Raw genomic sequence first — 14,724 nt, forward strand, 5'->3', positions numbered from 1 at the left:
TGTGTGTGTCACAATGGTACTGTCAGAGTAACTTTTTGGTAGAGTAAAGATGGAAGGCTTTTGGCACACAGTCTTCTCTTCAGGTCAGGTATGTATTCTCTATTCCCTCTTTGGTTCTCTCTCAGGTAAGGATTGTAGAGTTTACACTGTCGATCTGCATGGCGGCTGTATTTGACTACTCACTGTGCACTTCCTCCTGCCTGCTGCTCCAGTATTCAAATGCTGCCATTCTTTACAACACAGTGGTAGAGAGAGACTAAAAAAAGAAAGAAAGTGGTAGAGTGACTCTTGGTGTTTTTGTTTTTCTATGTAAAACACATCAGGAAAAGTGCGGTAGATGAACAAAGACAGAGAGTCGGCATTGAGAAAAGACACTGACACATCTCATTCTCTCCGACAGGCAACGAAGACAAACTACAGCCTCAACGTCCAGGACACCGGCCTCATCTGATGGGGTAAAAGAAGAGCCAGCTTGAGATGAGTGAGTAACTGTGAATCTATATATTAAATGAGTGTATTTTTGTGTCCGCTGTCTTTATACCAAGTAGAACTGATGAACAAGTGAGGCTTTAATGTGATATTTTGCTTGACTTGATAATAGTCGAGCATTATATGCAGCACAATGCCTATAGTTTATGAACTCATCATTGAAAACCAATGCGGTTAAATGGGATTATGACATTATAAAAGAAGACTTTGAGACCAAGTTGTTGGAGGGTTTGGAAATCTACAAATGTGTTGTGCATCTCTCATCCAAAACCTTGAGGTATGTTATATGAAATCAGATGTTCGACACTTGAAAAATTGTATGTAGGTAAATTTGTGTGCATGCTCTCAAACAGACTGGACATATAGATTAAGGTAATATATTCTGAGCATCCCATTTGCATTTTAAACTGTGAAGCAGACATCTCAAATCTACTTAAAAATAATAATACAATTACAGGTGTCAGTAGACTAAGAAACATATTGCAGTTAAATTCTGAAGCCCTTAGCGTCATTTAAACGCATCATATTTGACTATACTGCCATCATAAATGTAAACTATGATAAGTTGAGGCCAAACCAAAGGTCATCTGATGAACCTCTAATGAAGTAACCCAATCCTTTCTATCTTCTTCATTATGGCCGTCAGTAATGGGACACCCTTCTGCAGCTTTGCATAGTTTTGGGACATTTTTTGATGGAAACCTGTAAGCATTTCCAAGGCAAATCTGTTATTGTGAACAAATCTACAGTGTGGGCAGAATGACAAACAAGTCTGTTTACCAGTTGTACTTCATTCTCTACAACTGATAGCTAAGTTATAGAGAGGGGACAAGGACAGTCCATCTGGAGCAGCCATGAAGTCAAGTGTCTTGTTCAGAAACATTTCCATTCATACATTTACTGTAGCAGATGCTTTTATCCAAAGTCTGATATAAGAAATTCGCCACACAGCCAACAATATATTTATTGTGTACAAAGCCAGGTTTTTATTTAATTGTATTTTTCTTCTATGCAGCTATCCGTTCTCAAAAAAAATTAAATTTTTGAAGGTAGAGAAACACTCTTAATGAATGGCCAGTCCATCACCGGTTTACTGGTTTTTTTTGTGTTGTGTTGTGTTGTTTTTGTGTTGTGTGTTGTTTTGCTTTGTTTTGTTTTGTGTTGTGTTTTGTTGTTTTTTGTGTTGTGTGGTGTGTTGTTTTGCTTTGTTTTGTGTTGTGTTGTGTTGTTTTTTGTGTTGTGTGTTGTTATGCTTTGTTTTGTGTTGTGTTGTGTGGTGTGTTGTTTTGCTTTGTTTTGTGTTGTGTTGTGTTGTTTTTTGTGTTGTGTGTTGTTTTGCTTTGTTTTGTTTTGTGTTGTGTTTTGTTGTTTTTTGTGTTGTGTGGTGTGTTGTTTTGCTTTGTTTTGTGTTGTGTTGTGTTGTGTTGTGTTGTGTTGTGTTGTGTTGTGTTGTGTTGTGTTGTGTTGTGTTGTGTTGTGTTGTGTTGTGTTGTGTTGTGTTGTGTTGTGTTGTGTTGTGTTGTGTTGTGTTGTGTTGTGTTGTGTTGTGTTGTGTTGTGTTGTGTTGTGTTGTGTTGTGTTGTGTTGTGTTGTGTTGTGTTGTGTTGTGTTGTGTTGTGTTGTGTTGTGTTGTGTTGTGTTGTGTTGTGTTGTGTTGTGTTGTGTTGTGTTGTGTTGTGTTGTGTTGTGTGTTGTTTTGTTTTGTTTTCTCACAAAGCCAAAAATATTCATAGTATACAACGTTTTTTTGTTTGTTTTACAGTTTGTATTTATTTTTTCTATGGCTGGTGGTACAAAATAATAATAATAATAAACAGTCTAACTCATGAATCTAATCTGTTCTTGTACTTCTTCAGACTTGCCACATCGCTATGGATCTTGAAGATGCTTGTTGACTTCCCTCTCCCACACCTCCTCCCCTTGTCATGGAGTTTGACCCAAACCACCTCCGTGACCCCTGCAAACCTGTGGACGACAACGTCGAGCCCCCCGATCTGGAGTGCGCCATCTGTTTCTGCCAGTTCAACAATGTCTTCAACACCCCTAAGGTACTTCAATGCAAGCACACCTTCTGCCTGGAGTGTCTTGCGAGGATGAACGTGAAGTCCACCCAACCCGACACCATCCAGTGCCCTCTGTGCCGCGCGTACACCCCGTTACCCAACTTGGGTCTTCCCACGCTAGCAAATGACTCCACGGTGCTGTCTTACCTCCCAGCTGCCATGCAGCATGTCTACAGTATCCGCTTTAACCGCAACAAAGGCAAACTGCAGGTGAAGAGAGTGCCCAGCTCTGCCCCGGCCCTGACACAGACCGTCAGCCAGACTCTGGACGTCGGGAACCCAGCGGGCTTGGAGGGTCACCAGGGCAGAGACGGGGGTAGAGAAAGGTCTTTACTGATCACCGTACTGCAAACGCCCCTGTGCAAAGCTTTCATCATGAGCCTGGTGGCCATACTAATCGTCGTTCTCACCATTACTATTATCTTCATCAACAAGAAATAAGCCCAAATACTTCAGTTTTTACATGTACGCTAGAGCATGCGTACAGTGTGCGACAGCTTGTTTTTTTCTAATGGTTTGTACAATGTACACGCAGCTCGCACATGCGCTTTGAATTTTTTTGCACTAATCCGTTTGTCCACAAGGTGGCGACACTGGCCCGGCTGTTTCACAGTCGGGAAAGAAACGGAACGAGAACAACAACAAACTACCACGACAAAAACAATATAGACTTCTGAGTTGACAAGCGATTGATTGATTGATTAAAATACACCAGCGACTCTAGTTGAACAAATACAAAGACATTTTTATTGCTCAAAACTTTTGGAGAGGAAAAGCGCAGACACTGGACAAGGATGAATCTTTCGATTGCGCATAAATGTCTTTGAAAGGCTGAGTGTTGGACAGTTTTATCACTGGCACTGACTGCATCCGCGTCAAAAGGTCAAATGACAGCATAAAAAACAAACAAACAGCATGACAAACACATTTTTGAATCTTTCCATCCTAGGCAAATCAGAATGTCCCTCATGAAGTCTACTATTATATTTAACAACTGAGAAGTATAGTGGTTACAAAAAAGTACTGTGATTGTACCACAGTATTTACGTGGTAGTACTATATGGTAAATGCACAAAACACTATAGCACCCTATACCTTTGTTTTGTGTTCCTTACAGACAATAATCTGGTGGTATGAGATGGTATGGTACTTTAAACATACACTGGTACTCTTTAGTACACTATGTCATTGTGTTTTCTGACTTGTTATGATGTTTTCTGAATTGTTGTTGTGTTTTCTGAATTGTTATTTTGTTTTTTAGACTTACATTTGCGTTTGTAATTTGTTATTTTGTTTTCAGAATTGTGATTTGTTTTGCACTTCTCGGCTACCGTACAGCACAGCTATTAAAGTCGTTTTGTCTTATTTTACAAAGCGTTTACATAGCGATAGCATTATAAAAGTTGGTCAGAGTCCTGTAGAAACGACAAAAAGAGCGCAAATGTGTTGCGCCGCGCGTCCAGCAGATGGCGTCCTCTCGCCAGCGTTCATTCACGGATGCTGCCCGAACTTTACCGAGCCTTCCGTAATGAGCCGCCTACGCAATGGAAAAGTACCAGAGCACGTGAAGCGGCCCCCCTCGGACTCTCTTTCCTTGTATGGCTGGCAAAGCCAAACAAACCAGTAAAAAGATGATGAGTGCCATCTGAAACTCGTGAAACCGCAGAAATGGGGAAATTAATTTCTGTGTAAGAGGATGTGAGGAAAGAATGAAGGAAATAAAGTAATAGCCTAAGTTGCACTGAACAAGCTGGACTTTTTCAGAATATTTTTTTTTTCTTCTCAGAAATGAATACATCATCCCTGTGCTATAGAAAATATCTAAAAAATAGCACAGCATGAGCACAATGACTCAATAAGGTCTCTTTTGGTAAAATTGTCTAAAATTAACATTATGATCCACAATCAACATGTCTCCATTTTAACTTTAAACCATCATTCCAACTAAAATACAAATCCATAAACCATAACAACGCTTCCTCCAGTGAAAAAGTCAATCCCCTGTTGTCCTCTCACATCAAAATCCTCCAACATATTTGTTTAGGACTCTTTTCGCATGTAAACTGTGCTTGATCTGTGCATATTTGCACTCCTGATTCAGACGAGACGACTTTTTCACTGGAGAAAGCAATATTATGGATAGAGGAAACAGCTGGAAACAACAGTTTAAAGTTGAAACATTTTAACGATGGATTCATTATAAACAAGCAGCTTTTCCCTTCACACAATGTTAACTGATAGACTGTCGTGTGGATTACTTGTGGATTTTTGTGATGTTTTTATCAGCTGTTTGGACTCTCATTCTGACGGCACCCATTCACTGTGAGCAAGTGATGTAATGTTAAATTTCTCCACATCTGTTCCAATGAAGAAACAAACTCATCTACAGCTTGGATGGATAAGCAAATGCATTTTTTTTATTAACTAATGTTTAAAATGAGACGTTATTGTAAAGTGTTTCAGAAACATCTGGTCTTAAAATAAATGTTACCATCTGGACTGACTTTAAGGCATGCCGGTTGTTTCTGTGTGGATTTGAATCAGATATGCACAGACATTACAAGTTCTGGTCTGGAGACCATTTGATTGTACTGTAGAGATGGTTTTAATGTACTGTAGTAAGGTAAACGTTTGGTTTGACTGATAACCAGTGATTCTTTCAGCCGGTGATGTCAGAATGCAGCGTCACTCTCTTGTGACACATCTCTGCCTTTGTATGGTCGCACTTGCAGCTAATGTATGTCAGATGATGTTTAAACCAACACAAAGACTGAGCAGACTGGATTTTAGCAGTCTGTTTGTGTTACTGTTCTGCTTGTGTACAGCATGTGATCTACAATGCACAATTGTGCTTCTGCTTTGAATGTGTTACTGATGTAGAAGGATGTGTGTGTGTGTGTGTGTGTGTGTGTGTGTGTGTGTGTGTGTGTGTGTCCGCTTCAGTAAACTAGTGTGTGCTGGTTATGTGTGTCCTTCATGGGAACTGGCACAAGTTTTGTCTGTTCCTTTTCTTTGTTTTTTGCTGAGGTCAGATTTGTTTTGCATGTTGAGTCTCTGTGTGTGTGTGTGTGTGTGTGTGTGTGTGTACTATACGATAATGAGGGTCATGGCACACTACATAAAAAGCTTTTATTTATGTCCAAGTATTAATTAATGTTTAACACACTAATACACACACTTTATGTTTGCAAGTGTTTTTTCTTACAACAGCGCAGTCTCTATAAGCAAGAAGAAAACACTTTATTTTCTCTTTTGAAAAACTGGTTTGTACTGATAATGTATAAACCTCTCAGATAGGCTAACATATACGTATAAAAGACAGATCTACAACAATCTCTGAAATTAAGTAATGATATATGCTAAAATATGAAGTCAGTGTAATTTCAGCTTTATTAAAAAAATTATTAATATCCAAATTATGAGTACTAGGAAGTATATATCCAGTAAGATGTTTTGAGAAGTTTTTGAAAGAAATCTCTTATGCTCTGCATTTGTTAAAAAAATACAATATATATATATATATATATATATATATATATATATATATATTCAACAATATATTAAAATAACGGTTTTCTACTTGAATATATTTTAAAATGTAATTTATTCTTGTGATGGCAAAGCTGAATTTTCAGCATCATTACTCCAGTCTTCAGTGTCACATGATCCTTCAGAAATCATTCTAATATGCTGATTTGCTGCTCAAGAAACATTTATTATTATTATTATTATTATTATTATTATCAGTGTTGAAAACAGTTGTGCTGCTTAATATACCGTGATACGTTTTATCAGGATTCTTTGAAAGTTCAGAAGAACAGCATTTATTTGAAACATTTTTAACAATATCGAAGTCTTTACTATCACTTTTGGAAAAAAAAATATTTGAATGAAAATGTTACTGACCGCAACTAAAACTAGAATTAATAACAAAAGTTTTATACTGTACCATTAATTTTTAGATTCTCTGTGCATTTTTTTTTTTTTTTTTTTTCAATTTTCATTTTTGCTCAAAGTTTGTAGCTATAAATCTCAGAGCTGCTAAGGATAATTATTACAATGTTTTATTGAAGACTTTTGAAACTTTCATCCCTATGGAGAAATTTAAATCCCTGCCCCTGCTTTACTGAACATCAGGGACAAAAAAAAACAATGTCATCCTATGAAATGCATGAAAAATGAAACACCCTGCTAAATTTCTCTGCTCTTTCAGTCAGATGAGTGAGTCGCTCTTGTGTCTCTGATGTAAAGGCCAATATAATTCACCACAGACAAACACGCAGCGTTACTCACCATCACTTCCACATACAGTGGGTTTTCCTGATGCCTTTCTCTGAGTGGATGAGTAATCTGTCACCTTTCTATCTGAAGAACAGGAAACACTCTCCCCCTCTTATATATGTCTATATATAGAGAGAGAGAGATGCATCTCTTTTTATGCTTTATTTGAACATTCAGGTTACAGTGTGGTACAACACAATTAGAACATAGCAATAATTATAAACAATAATAGCAATAAAAAGAATAGTTAAAGAAAAACATTTAACAACCAACACCAATGCTCAAAACAAACAGAGCTAGACAGTAACTAAAAAAAAGAAAATAAATAATAATAATATAAAGAAAGAAAGAGTATTACTTATTGACAAAATATATATTATTGTGTAAAATTATTGCAAATATTACACAATTAAAGAGTTATAGGCTGTGCAAATTGTACATGTTCTGGGTGTTTGTTTGTTTTTAAGAGAAAGAGAAATTGTACTCAAATAATGTTTACCAAAAATACCAAAAATGGTTTCAAGAGATGCATCTCATGAGGATAGTGGCCAGTCTCAGTGACATCACAGTGACACAAGTTCTAAATATTCGAGCCTTCAGTCTCATGTAGCGGTAAATTCTCTCTCGAGCTCAGTTTTTCAATTTTAATGGGACAAACTCATGTCGCTGGAAAAAAAATGCTCATAGGACTGGTAAAGTTGTATACTGTCTATATAGCCTACTGTTTGGCAGTGGTGTAGTTGTGCCCGGAGAAATGGGTATACTCTTAATTTATGCCCCCAATTTTTTTTTTTTTTTTTTCGCCCAGCAAAGGATGAACGCCCTGTGTTGTAAACAGTGACATGTAAAACTAGTCTTGCATATTTAGCTCACCCCAAAATTAGCCAGTAGTATTTGCACTGCCACTTATCTTCTGTTGCTTGACTTCCCAGAGTAAGAATCATTATAAAATGAATATTAACCACAGAAGAGGTGCAGATTTTGCAATGAATAATTAAAAAAAAAAAAATAAATAGACTACAGCAATTAACATTTTGTCAGAACCTCTAGTAAAAAAAACATGCTATTTTGTTTAATTGTTTAAATGCTATATTGTCTACTTTGTTTTGTTAAATTATTTATTTATAACAATATTATAAGTGTTTTGTTTCTGGGTTAAATAACAAAGTGTGTTTCCCTTACTGTATGACATAAAATATACATAATTTACAATAAAAATCAGAACTGCAAATCACAAAAGTGTGATTGCCATGTAATGTTGAAACATAAACTCAATGTCCACTCAAGATTGAGTGTTCTCACATTCAGTTTTGTGTACAAACAGACGAACTTGGTGACAAACGTCTGTCAGGTGGAAATTCAAGGACAGGAACTTTCATGGATATATTCATGGTCTCTGTCTGTCTGGACCCTTGGACTTAGAATACCTACTGTTCATTATTTTGTTAGGAATCTTGTTCTTCCAGCAAAATACCCTAATTGAATAATTAGTGAAATAGAATGCAAATTATGCAAAATAAATCCGCTTTCTGTCCCACCCACAGAGCAATTATGTAAATGTTATTTAAACAGTTTGTGAACAGCAGAGATGGGTCATTCAGATTTATTTATGTATTTATTTGTTTGTCCTTCCAAAATCGTATGCATCATGATATACTGTATTTCATAAATAAATTATCGTATAAGATTATGCTAAACAATTGTAGGAACAGAAAAATGCTATTTGCTGGCATGCTCTTTGTCAATGATGTTACACCTGTGGCACACAATCTACTTGTCACGATCGCTACTGTGAGGGAGCGAGGAACGAGGAGACATGGAGTACATCAACAAGGAGACTTTATTCATCCAACACAAGGGAACCAGGAAAACACACGTAGCAGGAGAGGTTCTATCTGTATCTATCTGTATTTATGTTCTACTGTTAGTGTTATCTGTATGCACCAAGGGTCTGAGAGTAACGCAATTTCAATTCTCTGTATGTATGTGCTGTACATGTGGAAGAATTGACAATAAAGCAGACTTGACTTGAGGTTGACATACAATACCGGACAGAGAACTCAAAACAGGAAACACTTTAAATACACATGACTAGATGAACATGACCTGGAACTAATGAAACAATCATTAAACATGAGGGAAAACTGGGTCATGGAACACGTGGGGAGCAAAACACAAAACACGGAACAGAGTCTGACACTGAGTACGTTTACATGGACAACAATAATCTGATTTTAACACGATTGAGGCCCTCTCCACACGAACGCGATTATTTTTAAAACCGCAGCTTTTTCTACGCGTTTAGGCCATTCGTCCACACGCAAACGCAGCACCAGTTCACTGAAACGAACATTTTTGAAAACGCCTGCCAAGGTGAAGTTTTTTTCAAAAACTCTGGTTGCAGTGTTATCGTGTAGACAGCAAAACCGGAGTTGTTGGCTTGTGACGTCGGAGCATGCGCTGTTATCTCCGCCTACTGGAAACTTTTTCAGGCTTCTGATTGGCCAACATAACTTTACGGTTGAGATTATATCGCCACCTGTTGGTTTGGCATGCTCTTGGCAGTGCTTCATAGCATGCGTTTGTGTTTTCATGTGGATGGAGATTTTTTTTTAAACGGAAGAAGGTTTATAAAAATACCCGTGTGCGTGTGGACATGGCCTAAGACAATACTCTTGATCAAGAATCTACCATGTAAACAGAGATTTCTGATTACCTTAATCCGGCTAAAGTCATATTCGAAGTAAACCGAATTAAATCGAATTAAGACATGTGGAGTATTCCTATTTTAGTTGCATTACTGAAGTGCAGTATAGACATGTAAACACCTTAATCAAATTATTATTATTATTATTATTACCATTGTGTAGGACTTTTCGCCGCATTTTGCGACAGGATACACACACGGCAGTGCTCAACCGTTTGACGGCAAATAAAAGAGCTTCAACACCGCCATCGCCTGTATGCACGTACAAATAATTAACTGCACTTGAAGCTTTCATAAAATTAAAAATGAAACACCCAAAACAGTACATAGCATCATCACGAAGAGGAACTATATGTTTATACGTGAAATTCCGGAGGGGACGTCCGATGGCATCATGTGGGGACGTAATGACGTGCGCCATTAATCGAACTATGTACTATAAGATGTAAAACAGGAACATGAAAGGAATATTCTAAAAGTAACTCATGTAAACACCATAATCATAATATTGGCTTATTTAGAATAAGGTAAATAATTAGATTACTGATGTCCATGTAAACGTAGTCACTACTACGTTTTCTGATCATCTGATTCATAATTTATACTTTTTTAGCAAGTGAAAGGTCGTTTAGTGTTGTAAAAATGTCCAGCTTCAGATTGTGGTTCATGTGTCTTTTTGCTGCAAAATCTTTACTGATATTTATAAAGTAAACATAAGAATAACTTTTATCTTGTTAGTAATATTTCAAGATGAACACTTACTGGACTGAAGCAACTTAGATTTACTTGATTATCCCTACATTATTTTTTGGAAAAAATCATGTTGAAATGTGAGTATCAAATGTAATCATCAGGTTTTTGAGGAGCGTTTATTTGTTCATCTCTCAATGCATCATACGTTTTGCCTCACAATAAAAACTACAGAGCTTTGATTATAAAACTAAGCATTTAAATATCATCTTACTAAGACATTAATGAGAGATACAGAGTGATGATTTATATGCATTTTATGTAAGTATCTGCTATACTGTTATGAAGCTGTCATTGATTTATTACAAGCTATAAGAATTTAATCTGCCATATTAATATCTGCAACTGCACCAAAATGCATATTTTTGCTCATTTTGAGCCTCTGAATAAAATTAAGGTGTTTTTCCTCCTTAACTATGAGCTCCATATTCTCACTATATCATACTATATGACCCAAAAAGTCTGATGTATCAAATATGATGCTCAATATATATGCAAAACTTTTTTTTTTGTCTTTGATTTTTCTGACTATTATTTCACATGTCAGGCTTTACAGGGTTAAAAGATTTTGATCATAAATTGCCTACTACAGTAGCATCACTGACAGTTCAATTGCAGACTAACTGCTGTGATGAACATGAAAAGTTCCTTATATAATATGTGGAAATAAAGCTGTTTATTTTGACTTATTTTGGGGCCTTAATATTGCAGTCCATGCTCTAATAGACTAAATCAAAACTGTAAATATTAACAACAGGATGGTTTATACTATTCCAAAAAGGTGCTTTACAACATGCACAGTTTTCTATATGATTTGCATTGTGACTTTTTTTTCATCCGAATGTGCCACTGCAGTTGTTCAATGACTCTGATACAAGCTACTTTTTTGCGGTTTATTCCTGAACATAGGAAGAGGAAAGGACAACAGTGAGTGAGAGGGTGGAGCTCAAACACAGAGATGGAGTGAGCAGGTAGCCGAAAGGTGGACAGGACTGGTGTGTTTGGAAGAGGGAATCTCATCGACTACTTCATCATCAAAATCACCATCTTAAGGAAAAGAACCAAGACTCAAGGAGCAGGAAGCAAGTAGATGCCTCATACAAATTTGAAGGTAACAGTTTCTGTTTTCTCGCTCATCTTCTTGTTTTCGGTATGATCTTGATGTCTCTGTTGACTCATATTTCTATTCATCGCATGATATCATCACAGCTGATACCAGACTGATCCATGCAAGGTAAAGGCCCATATTATATTGCTTATCCGTATAATCAGACAAGTTCAGCCATCTGCCAGTGATGTTGACAAAAGATAAATCAAACGGGTTTTTTTTGGAATCTTCAAATATCTAGATCATTTGCTGTCTTTACACTCTTAAAAATAAAGGTTATGTCATAGAAAGACCTTCTGTGGTTCCCCAGTGAACCTTTCTTAAAATAATCATTTTTACTTAGTGTGAAGAACATTTTAAAAATCTAAAGAACGTTTCCACTATAAAGAACCTTGGATTGAGCCACACTTTAAAAAAAAAAATACTGGTTCCATGAAGAGACTGTAACATTCATTGACCATTTCTATTGTACAAAAGGTTCTAGTGGAAAAAGGTTCTTTGGATTTTTACAATGTTCTTTTAAGAACTGTTCACTGAAAGGTTCTTTGGGAACCAAAAAATGGTTCTTCTATGGCTTTGCTGCAAAAACCCTGATTTGGAATCTATATTTTAAAGAGTGCATGGATGTTAAAGGTTCTTCATTGAACCATAGATGCCAATAAAATTATTTTTAAGAGTGTATATTCATATTTTATGTTACTGCTGCTGTGCAACAGAACCATTTGCATGGTAAAGTTTGCATAACTGACTTTACAGAGCTGTGTGCAAACTTAAACCATCGCTCCGAAGATGAAAATATACAGTCATGTTTTCATATATGCATCTACGAGGTCTTCAGAGTATTTGGACACTTAAGTCACACTTAAAACTGTCTGAATGTCATTGCATTAAATAAACAAGGCATTTAGATTTCAGGCAAGACACCACTGGTGAATCCAGTAAAAATTAACTAGATATCGCCGTACTTCCCCACTTGATTGATTACATTAAGAATTGCAAAATAAATGTTGTATTACAAGTTTTCTGAAATGTTATGTTTCAAAAGATGCAAATGATGCATTCTCTAGTTAAATATGCACTAGTTTGCATCAATTTCCATAGCAGAAATCTGAACATTGGATAAAGATTCTTCGTTCATTTTGCTGACTTCTTTTTACAGAAGGAATTTTTTAATAAAAATGTGAAAGCCAGGCGAATGTTATGAGCAAACCCCTCTCTAAAAACCGTAAGAATATAGATAGGAATAAAACTGTAAAGTTTCTTGTGTACGTGCTGCTGATGTGGAGAATTCTGACACATTTTTCAGAAAATGGCCTTTAAATATTTGTATTATAATTGAAACCTACAGATGCAAACAGATGAAGTACAATAAAAATAAACACTTCATTACAAAGAAATGGCAAGTGACACATTGAATTAAATGTGAAATTTGAAAGTAGAATGACTGGATAAAATTGTATTTTCTTGTAAAATGTACTTTAGTAATCCTTGTTTTAAATTTTTACACTGTAATTTCAATGTCATAGTATGTTAACTTATACATCAACTTACTGTTGTTCCTGTGCATGCTGTAATGCAAAGCGGCAATGTGAGTGTACAGTTATGCAAAACAGTAAAGTCATCACACACTCACATACTGTATGAGGACACAGCTCTGCCCAGACTTATGGAAGATGAGGAAATGCATTTCAGATGACATGCCTAGGAAGAAATACACAGAGAGCACTGTGTCTAAAACTTTAGTTAGAAATACGTGTGGACTTTCCCTGCATGTATACATGCGGATATTGAGTAATTAGAAACTAGATTACTGTTTTCTGAAGAAAATGCAAGTGGTGTTTGATCATGCAAAAGATGCCACCATTATGCTGATGTGTTATTGGTCATCATGAGGCCACCGTGAAATACTAAACTGTAAATATGGCTTGCTGTGTCTTTGTCGTTTTAAAATTGTTAAAATTTTTGACAATTTTTATTTATCATAGTTTTCATTCATTTTTATTCCAGCTTTAGATTTAGCCATTTTAGTACTTCAACTTCAAATAATCAAAAATGAGAAATAAAAGAATTATTTTATTTACGATTTTAACCCTGAACCTGAGATGTAGCAGAGCTTACCTATGATATAATTTAACCAATTAATATTATGTTCCTTGGCTATTTCTCAACATAAATTAAGATTTGTGAGATGCTCATTCTTCTTTTTTTTTCAGTTTACAGGGAAAAATGAGCATGTATCATATTTTATATGACTTGTAACTTTTGCTTAATTATATTCGATGAATGATGATTTATCACCACACATTTTTTGTCAATACTGTCAACAGACTCTCTGGAATTTTAGCAATCGGTTGCAAATTATAGCTTGTATCAGAAATGTGCTTTTAATGTGAGCATAATTTAATATCAGAACTTTCTCAATTACCTTAAAAAGCCTAGAAAAGTGTAATCCATTTGTGAGCCGCTATTTAAACTTTTTAAAAAATCAATTAGGTTGATTTATCACCGTAATGTTCTTTGCTTTGCACTTTTCTTGCCTGAGGTTCACGCTCTATCCACCCTCTATACACATACACACACACACATCTCTATTGTTGCCAAATCCAGCTCTTAATTACCTCTAATTATCAAGCATTTGCCAAGATACTGCAAAATGACTGTTTAAACCCAGTCACACTACCTACCATGACCTCTAGCAGAACGGCATGACCTTTGAGGAGCTGTATGCTATAAAACACACCGCATATTGTGTTATACTGTATGCTTTTATGTAACATAGTCTTATGTTTGCTTCTCTCAGTTTTCCAGACCGATGGTGGACTGTGAAGGGGTTTCAATGGATACTCATGTGGAAAAGGAGAGAGGAGGTGAGGAGAAGGAAGGTGGGAGAAGTGCGTCTATCCTCTCCCCACAGCTGAAAGCCATGATCCGAATCAAGAAGAAATACCTAAAGAAATCTAATTCAGTCAGGTTGGCTCATAATACTAACTCGGTTGTGTCTGATGGGAGTTTGCACCCTAAGAGTCCCCAAACCAGGAAGTCCAAGCGCAGGAAGTCCCGCGTGCTGTTCCCAAATGACACTTTGATATTCAAGCCCAAGAAAGAGCGCAGCAGAGCGAATCCTTTCCTGCTGCTCTTTAGCATGATCGTCTTCATCCAGGTAATTCTACCTGCTCTTTTCTTTGAGTGTCATTTTTGTGCCAGAACTGAAAAAGCAATGTTTTTTTTTTTTTTTTAAAGAAGTGACCATACATCCTCTTTTTCCTGGACATGTCCTATTCGATTTCTAAATTGCCTAAAAGGTCCAGGTTTTGGCTTTCTTTCCC

The 14,724-nt window shown here is 36.3% G+C and overlaps 2 protein-coding genes across 2 annotated transcripts in view; both read left to right on the top strand.

Annotated features, from left to right (window-relative positions):
* The first annotated feature begins 2,320 nt into the window (after nt 1–2,320).
* On the top strand, nt 2,321–3,223 carry LOC107667664 (RING finger protein 183-like). Its single transcript, XM_016459396.1, has one exon. The coding sequence runs from the start codon at nt 2,415–2,417 to the stop codon at nt 2,991–2,993; it is 579 nt and encodes a 192-aa protein (XP_016314882.1). The 5' UTR covers nt 2,321–2,414; the 3' UTR covers nt 2,994–3,223.
* Nucleotides 3,224–14,219: 10,996 nt separating this feature from the next.
* Nucleotides 14,220–14,724, top strand: part of LOC107667676 (torsin-4A-like) — a 4,180-nt gene continuing 3,675 nt past the window's right edge. Inside the window, exon 1 of the mRNA XM_016459404.1 lies at nt 14,220–14,558. Coding sequence (XP_016314890.1) covers nt 14,235–14,558 — 324 coding nt within the window. The 5' untranslated portion in view covers nt 14,220–14,234. The remainder of the gene's footprint in view (nt 14,559–14,724) is intronic.

The sequence above is a fragment of the Sinocyclocheilus anshuiensis genome, unplaced genomic scaffold (genome assembly GCF_001515605.1).
Source record: "Sinocyclocheilus anshuiensis isolate Anshui unplaced genomic scaffold, SAMN03320099.WGS_v1.1 scaffold373, whole genome shotgun sequence".
Classification (NCBI taxonomy): domain Eukaryota; kingdom Metazoa; phylum Chordata; class Actinopteri; order Cypriniformes; family Cyprinidae; genus Sinocyclocheilus; species Sinocyclocheilus anshuiensis.

What these genes read in the sequence shown, in the direction of transcription:
- LOC107667664 (XM_016459396.1), top strand. Translation starts at nt 2,415, where the DNA reads ATGGAGTTTGACCCAAACCACCTCCGTGACCCCTGCAAACCTGTGGAC.